Source organism: Mandrillus leucophaeus, unplaced genomic scaffold (assembly GCF_000951045.1).
Source record: "Mandrillus leucophaeus isolate KB7577 unplaced genomic scaffold, Mleu.le_1.0 Scaffold58, whole genome shotgun sequence".
In the NCBI taxonomy this organism is placed as follows: Eukaryota; Metazoa; Chordata; class Mammalia; order Primates; family Cercopithecidae; genus Mandrillus; species Mandrillus leucophaeus.
The window spans coordinates 1,041,253-1,049,862 of NW_012106252.1; the positions used below are offsets into that span (position 1 = coordinate 1,041,253).

General features: G+C 51.5%; 1 protein-coding gene across 3 annotated transcripts in view; it reads right to left on the reverse strand.

The window, feature by feature from the left end:
- The window catches only part of STAT5A (signal transducer and activator of transcription 5A), a 33,410-nt gene extending 25,344 nt beyond the window's left edge, over nt 1–8,066 (reverse strand). For 2 of the 3 annotated variants that reach the window (XM_011998814.1, XM_011998812.1), the window contains exons 1-4: nt 7,750–8,066; nt 7,267–7,423; nt 5,249–5,338; nt 1,479–1,653 (exon numbers count right to left, since the gene is read on the reverse strand). In XM_011998814.1, the coding sequence (XP_011854204.1) occupies nt 1,479–1,653; nt 5,249–5,338; nt 7,267–7,423; nt 7,750–7,877 (550 nt within the window). In that variant the 5' untranslated portion in view covers nt 7,878–8,066. The remainder of the gene's footprint in view (nt 1–1,478; nt 1,654–5,248; nt 5,339–7,266; nt 7,424–7,749) is intronic. The other variant, XM_011998813.1, reaches the window with a different exon arrangement.
- Nucleotides 8,067–8,610: the final 544 nt, after the last annotated feature.

Here is an 8,610-nt window from a genome sequence, read left to right on the forward strand (position 1 = left end):
AAAAAAAAAGAATTATCCTGCCAGTATTGGCTGGGCTCAGTGGCTCACGCCTATAATCCTAGCACTTTGGGAGGCTAAGGCGGGCAGATCGCTTGAGGCCAGAGGTTGAGACCAGCCTGGCCAACATGGCAAAACCCCATATCTACTAAAACTACAAAAAAACAACAACAACAACAACAAAATTAGCCAGGCGTGGTAGTACATGTCTGTAGTCCTAGTTACTCAGGAGGGTGAAGCATGAGAAGAGTTTGAACATGAGAGGCAGAGGTCGCAGTGAGCTGAGATCATGCCACTGCACTCCAGCGTGGGCAATAATAAATAAAAAATAAATAAATAAATATTTAGAATTATCCTGCAAGTATTTACATAATAGCTACAACATTCAGGCACTGAGCTGGTCTCAGTATACAAAAAGCACTGACAGTGCAGGGTTAGGAAGAGAGCTTAAATAGTTACAATAGAATTCTAAAAAAATTAGCCGGGCGTGGTGGCCTGCACCTGTAGTCCCAGCTACTCGGGAGACTGAGGCACGAGAATTGCTTGAACCTGGGAGGCAGAGGCTGCAGTGAGCCGAAATCGTGCCACTGTGCTCCAGCCTGGGTGACAGAGCAAGAAGACTGTCTCAAAAAAAAAAAAAAAAAAGAAAAGAAAAGAAGAAAGGTCTAAAATCAATGACTTAAGGTCTACCTTAAGAAACCAGATTAAAAAGAGTAAAGGAAAAAGCAGTTTGATGCCCCTTGTTCTCACTAAGAAGGGGTGGTACATTTCTGGGGTCAGTCTGGAATGGGACATATTAATAGATGGACCACGTCCCATGACTCCTCAAATTGTACCTGGGGTTAATTCCTTCCAAGCTAACTGGATTTTTTTATTTCCCTATATCTTTATCATGGGAGCCATTGGCAAACTATGGACCTAGGACACAGGAGAATTTTCTACTGTCACCTCTTCTCCCAGGCCCACATCCTATCCGTGAGGCTCAAGAAGGCCCACTCTGGAAGTTCCACCTCTCCCAGCCCGGTTCAACCAGAAGACTTCCAATCCAAGTCCTCCCTCTGGTTAGGGAGCACTGTTCATATTTACCTATTTATGTAGATATTTACAGAATATATACCATTAAGGAGAGAATATTGGTTAATAAAGTATAGGAATTTTACGATAAAGCTCTAGCTGAGATCCAGTTCTGTAACTTACAGACAACCTAGGCCAAGTTACTTGTTCTCTTTGAACCTCATTTTTACCAAAGAAAGGATAACACAACTGTTCACTTCATAGGATTGTTGAAAGGGTTGAATTAAATAATGTGTGCCAAGTGTGACCCACGGCAGGGGCTCAGTCACCAGGAGCCATTGCTTCTACCAGGCTTTGGGCAAAGTGCTGAGGAGATGGACACTGACCAAGCCCTACCCTCCAGGAGCCCATAGAATGTTCCCCACGCCCACCCTCAGGATGCACACTGTGCCTCCACCGCGCCTCACCTTGGATCCTCAGGCTCTCCTGGTACTGGATGATGAAGTACTCCTGAGTCTGCTGCAGCTTCTTCAGCTCATTCTCTGTGTCCTGCGTGACCAGTCGCAGCTCCTCAAATGTCTGGTTGATCTGAAGGTGTTTCTGGGACATGGCGTCAACCAGGATCCCAGCCGGAGAACTGCACTGGAGACAGACGGAGTGGAAATAACTCGGGGAAAAGAGGATGGGAGGAAACACCAATACTACAGACTCCAAACCCCAAAGTAGGGCAAGAAGGGAGGGTCATTTGCATCAGAAGGAGTCATTTGCCAGAATTGGAATAGAAAAGGGAAAGACAGAGGAGAAACAGGTGACCTGGCAGATAACAGCAGATAACGGCACCTTCAAAGTACAAATGTCTATGTCAGAGCTGCCTCCACCAGAGTATCCAAACAGGGGCCATCTAATTTCCCTCCCAGGGACTAGAACTCAACACGTCCCAGGTGTCACCTGGGTTTTCCCACTAATGATGATGACCCCTCGCTCTACATTTATTTGCTGACCCAATGCCGTGGACTGCAGTAGATCCTAGGGACACAGGGAAGAACAGGGCTCTGTGAACACACGTCATCTCACTTAAGACCCCCTTGTGATCGAAGGAAGAGGAAAGAGGCCGAACCTCTCACAGGCATCCTGGAGACCCCGAAATGAAGTTAGGGGAGAGGCATCAACAAGCTCTCCCTGGATCCAGCCATTCCTTCAGCACATTCAGGAGAATCGCTTGAACCCAGGAGTGGGAGGTTGCAGTGAGTCGAGATTGCACCACTGCACTCCAGCCTGGGCAACACAGCGAGACTCCATCTCACACACACACACACACACACACACACACACACACACAAATAGAGAGAGTGGGGTAGAAACCAGGTCACAAAGGAAGGGAGCGCATGGCTGAAGGCGACCAAGTCCTCAGAGCCTTTCCAATGAACTGTTCTCAGAATAAAATCCAAACCCCTTCCCATGGTGTCTGCTGGCCATAGCCCTGCCTACCTCCATCTCCAGCTCCCTGGGAATGTGTGCTTTCTGTGTCTGCTCCTTGAACACACAGGCATGTTCCTGCCCTGGGGCCCTTGCACTTATTGTTCCAACAGTCTGGAACAGTCTGGTATCAGATCCTCCTGAGGCAAAGCACTTTAACTGGTACCGTTGCAGAGGGGTCATCTCTGATGAGCCAATTCACAGTAGTGCTGCTCCTGTCTGAAAGTGTGTTGTTCTTGTGTTTGCTTACGTGTTTCTGTCTGTCTGCCTGCACAAGGTTGTGAGGTTCCCAAGGGCTAGGACCTTGTCTTTCCTGTGTGCTACAGAATCCACAAGGCCTAGAACACCAGCGGTGTTCAGGAACAGCTTTATGGCTGGAGGAAGGAATGAGCTGCCAGACCATGACACCACCAGCACCATGGACATGGATTTGTCAATGAGGCTGAAGTCATTTTTAGGTTTGCATGTAGCTCTGTGATGGCAACAGGTCACGGACATGGGGGCTGTGCTGGAAGACCCTTTGTGACCTGGTTTCTAACCCCTCTCTTTTTTTTTTTTTTTTTTTTTTCCCCGAAACAGAGTCTCGTTCTGTTGCCCAGGCTGGAGTGCAGTGGTGTAATCTTGGCTCACTGCAACATCCCCCTCCCAGGTTCAAGCGATTCTCCTGCCTCAGCCTCCCGAGTAGCTAGGACTATAGGCGCCCGCCACCATGCCTAGCTCATTTTTGTATTTTTTAGTAGAGACCAGGTTTCACCATGTTGGCCAGGCTGGTCTTGAACTTCTGACCTCAGGTGATCCGCCCGCCTCAGCCTCCCAAAGTGCTGGGATTACAGGCGTGAGCGCCTGGGTCACCAGGCATCGCGCCTGGGTGTCTCTATCTATTTTTATCCATGGCAACCCCCTACTTGGTTCCTTCTCCCCAGTTACACTGACCAGTTACAAGTCTTCCAATGTGATAAGAAGATTCATGCCCTCCTGCTCTCACAGCTGCTGTCTTTTCACTAGAAAATTCATCCCTCCTCTCCTGCTTTTCTCCACTGTAGTTCAGACATGCCTGTCCTCAGGACGCTCCCCTGCCAGCCTGCCCCGATCTGAGTTGGGTGCTTTTTCCACGTAGGCCCGCTTAGCACTCAGCTCATCTCTAGAGAATCCATCGCTGCCAGAATTCCTTCCAGGCAGGAACCAGGGCTTTATGTGTTTCTCTGATGATAGCCCAGCATCAGATGTACAGTAAGACCTCAGTAAATGTCTACTGAGTAAATCCTGAAATCGTGTCCACAACAATAAATAAATAATAGGCCGGGCACAGTGGCTCATGCCTGTAATCCCAGCACTTCCGGAGGCCGAGGCAGGTGGATCACTTGAAGTCAGGAATTCGAGACCAGCCTGGCCAACAGGGTAAAACCCTGTCTCTACTAAAAATACAAAAAGTAGCCGGGCATGGTGGTGGGTCCCTGTAATCCTAACTACTCCGGAGACTGAGGCATGAGAATCTCTTGAACCCAAGGGGCGGAGGTTGCAGTGAGCCGAGATCACACCACTGCTCTCCAGCCTGGATGATAGAGTAAGACTCAGTCTCAAAAATAAACAAATAAATAAATAAATAAATAATATGACCTTTGCTCTGGTCACTGTTCTAAGATTTCTAACTGTTACGTCATGTTGTGAAATTCCTTTTGCTCTATTGCAGATAGTAGAGCACTGTGCCATTGTCCGTGTAGATGCCCAGTGCTCTTATTATTTCAGAACTGGGGAGATGCATCCCCGTTACCCCTCCCAGGGCCTCACTTCTCTGAGCCTGCCTGTGTTAGTTCTTCTGACACGGATAGGTAGGATTGCTATCTCCATTTTACAAGAGTAGGAACAGGCCGGGCGTGGTGGCTTACACCTGTAATCCCAGCACTTTGGGAGGCTGAGGCGGGTGGATCACGAGGTCAGGAGTTCAAGGCCAGCCTGGCCAACATGGTGAAATCTTGTCTCTACTAAAAGTACAAAAAAAATTAGCTGGGCATGGTGGTGGGCACCTGTAATCCCAGCTACTCAGGAGGCTGAGGCAAGATAATTGCTTGAACTTGGGAGGCGGAGGTTGCAGTGAGCAGAGATCGTGTCACTGCACTCCAGCCTAGGCAACAGAGCAAGACTCCGTCTCAGAGGAAAAAAAAACAGTAGGGGCCGGGCACAGTGGCTCACACCTGTAATCCCACTACTTTGGGAGGCCAAGGCAGGTGGATCACGAGGCCAGGAGATCGAAACCATCCTGGCTAACACAGTGAAACCCCATCTCTACTAACAATACAAAAAATTAACTGGGCATGGTGGTGGGCACCTGTAGCCCCAGCTACTCGGGAGGCTGAGGCAGGAGAATGGCGTGAACCTGGAAGGCGGAGCTTGCAGTGAGCCGAGATCCAGCTTGGGTGACAGAGCAAGACTCTGTGTCAAAAAGACAGAGAGGCAGAAAGAAAGAAGGAAAGAGAAAGAGAGAGAGAGAGAGACAGAGAAAGAAAGACAGTAGGAACAGAAGCTCAGAGAGATTAAGCAACTTGCTCCAGTCACACAGCTAGTTAAGTGGTAGAGCCAGGGACTGGACCTAGGGGGTCACTCCACCCTGGCGTGCAATGCTGCCACCTCTCACACTTGCCCACGTCCCTCATCTTCTTGGTGCTCTCCTCGTGCTGCTGTTTTCTATAAACAGTTGTTTCTGGAGAGAAAGGCATATGGAAGGACTTCTCAACACCCCTCCCCATCCCCAAGGGACACTCACATTGTTGGCTTCTCGGACCAGCCTCTGTTCATTGTACAGAATGTGCCGGATGCAGCGGACCAGCTCCATGGGGCAGCGGTCATACGTGTTCTGAAAGAATCCAACAGCAGCCTCCAGCAGCCAACCTCTGCTCCAGCCATGCCAGTCCCATGCCATGCCCAGCCCTTCCTCTCCTTCAGCCTCTGCCTCAGCTTTTCCCAGAAAGCCTCCCAGACACCTCTATCTTTCTGTTCCTCATCCTCATCTTCCCCTCCAACATCTTCATATCTGGTTTGGAGTGAATTAAAAACCCACAGTTTATGAAGCACTTTCCCTTTTTTTTTTTTTTGAGACAGAGTTTTGCTCTTGTTGCCCAGGCTAAAGGTGCAATGGCGTGATCTCAGTTCACCGCAACCTCTGCCTCCTGGGTTCAAGGGATTCTCCTGCCTCAGCCTCCCAAGTAGCTGGGATTACAAGCATGCACCACCACGCCCAGCTAATTTTGTATTTTAGTAGAGGTGGGGTTTCTCCACATTGGTCAGGCTGAACTCCCGACCTCAGGTGGCCCACCTGCCTCGGCCTCCCAAAGTGCTGGGATTACAGGCGTGAGCCACCGCACCTGGTCTTATGAAGCACTTTCAATGTACCATCTCTTTTGACTCTAACACAGGGGTCCCCAACCCCTGGGCCATGGACTGGTATAGGTCCGTGGCCTGTTAGGAACTAGACCACACAGCAGGAGGTGAGTGGCAGTGAGCAAACAAATGACGCTTCATCTGATTTACAGCTGCTCCCTATTGCTCGCATTACAGCCTTAACTCCGCTTCCTGTCAGATCAGCAGTGGCACTGGATTCCCATAGGAATGCTAACCCTATCGTGAACTGCGCGTGCGAGGGATCTAGGTTATGCACTTCTTATGAGAATCTAATGCCTGATGATCTGTCACTGTCTCCCATCACCCCCAGATGGGACTGTCTAGTTGCAGGAAAACAAGCTCAGGGCTCCCACTGATCCTACATTGTGGTAAGTTGTATAATTATTTCATTACATAATACAATGTAATAATAATAGAAATAAAGTGCACAATAAATGTAATGCCCTTGAATCATCCCAAAACCACCTCCCTGCCCAATCCCGGTCCATGGAAAAATTGTCTTCCATGAAACCGGACTCTGGTGCCAAAAAGTGGTGGGGGACCACTGCACTAACAGCATGGAAACCCTAGGACATAAGCAGAAACTATAATCCCCATTTCGCAGATGAGAAAACTGATACTGAGAGACATTATGTACTTGTCCAGATGCAACCAAGTGAGAAAGCAGATGACTCCAGACTCAGGACATCTGATGCCAAGGTCAAGGTACTTCCCACCACCCTGCCCCTGGCCTCCTATGTTGGTTCCCCTCAGGTTTCTCCTGTTTTTCCCCTCTTCTGGGATGAACCTGTATTTCCCTGGCACCCCGCTGTCTGTATTGAAGGGCTCTCTAGGAAACATAAGTGAGTTCCAATAAATGCTTGACTGTGATCACTACCCACACCCCTTTCCTGCTTCCACAAAAACTCCCTCTCTTCCTCCACACCCCTACTCCTCAAGTAAAGAAGAAGCTACATCTTATTTCTAAACACTCAATTCAAAGCCCTTGTGTCCAGCTCTTGTCTCCGGGACAGCTCCTCTCTCACCTTGAAAAAAGCCCAAGAGGGAGGTCTGGTTGCCTCATTTCTAGAGTGCTGGTCTTCCCTTCTCCAACCCAGGAATCCTGACTCAGTCTCCCTCCATCCCTTCTGCTGCTTCCACAAGGCCAGTTCACCCATCTCCCTCTGTTGGCAACAAACACCTCCCACCCTTGCTTTGCAATATGCTAAAGAAATCTGACAGGTCTAATTTAGAAAGAGGGGGTGGGGGAAATCAAAGAAAACTTCCCAATAAGTTCGTGGTCACATGGTGAGTCAGTGGCCAGGCCAGGAAAAAACCCAGGGGTTCTGATGCTGGAACAAGATGATGCTGCCTCCCCGTAGGTGGCCCAGAGCCCACACCCACCTGGAGCTGCGTGGCGTAGTGCCCCAGCTTGATCTTCAGTAAAAACCCATCTTCCCCCACCTGGTGCTCCGCCTTCTTCTGCAGCTCCTGCACCAGGCCCTCCAGGAGCTGGGTGGCTTGGGCTCTGTCCTGGGGATTGTCCAAGTCAATGGCATCCCTTGGGGCGGGGCAGGAGAGAAAAATCTACTGTGGCACCTCCTTGGGCAAGGAGGTCAGAGACCCAGAATAAAGTGGAGACCCCAGGCTCATGACCGAGGGCACTCCAGGGCCCACAAGACTTGTTCCCAGCAGCTCCACAGACATCCGAGTCTAAAACCATTCTCTGTCCTCCCAGGCTTCCCCTTTCACAGGGACACCACCCCTTCCGCACAGAGAAGGACAGGCAGGACCAGAGTCACACCAAACCACCATGAGTAGAACTAGAGGCCAAAGGGCCTGGATGGTAGGGACCCTCTGAGGAGGGGCAGAGCGGGACGTGCCTACCATGGCTGGCTCTCAATCCACTGGGCCAAGTAGTGCCGGACCTCGATGGGGAAGTGCTGGCCGTACAGCACCTGCATCTGGCGCAGCGCATCTCCCTGCAGCTGCTGGGCCTGGATCCAGCCTGCCATGGCCGTTCACCTAGGGCGAGCCGAGCGCTGAAGTGCTCTCCTCTCCAGAGGCCAAGGAACCGGGCCTGCCCCTGGCCCTGCCATGCCTACCTATCCCTGGACCGCGGTCAGGCCAGGCCCCTCCCTTCCCACAGACAGCTTTCTTGTTCGGGAACAGAGATGGAGGGCAGCCCATCCCCTCCAACGAGGAACCCGTTGAAGGGGAGGAGAAGGTGCTCTGCAGAAGCAGGTGCCCTCCCCGTCTTCCTCTCCCCTTGCCCCACCGGAGCTTCCCCAGTGGGGGGTACGGCTAGAAACTGAAAGAGAAACTTGAAGGCGGGAGGCCCACAGGCCCTCTGGAGAGGGCTGCAAGGATCCCCCCAGCCCGCCTCGGGCCCAGTTTCTGGGAAGGGGAGATATTCCAACCCAAAGTTAGGCCAGCGCCGACAGCTCCCACTCGACGGCTAGGGCTTTTCGGACACGTGGCTGGGGCTGTTCAGGAGAGAGGGCTGGGGACTCGGGCGCTCCCCTTTTCAGCTGCTCCCCCAGTTGTGCACTAGTGTCTCCCTGGGTCCAGCCCGACAGTGCTCCCTGTACGATGCGTGCCAGGACAGCGCCCTCCCTGGCCACCGCCCTTCATCCCCGACCCCTGTCCCTCCTCCCTTGTCTGCGCTGTGCCAACTCCCTCGCGGTGCCCGAGACTGATCCCCGCGCTGCGCCCGGCTGTCGGGCTCCGGGTGTCGGAGGTGCCGGG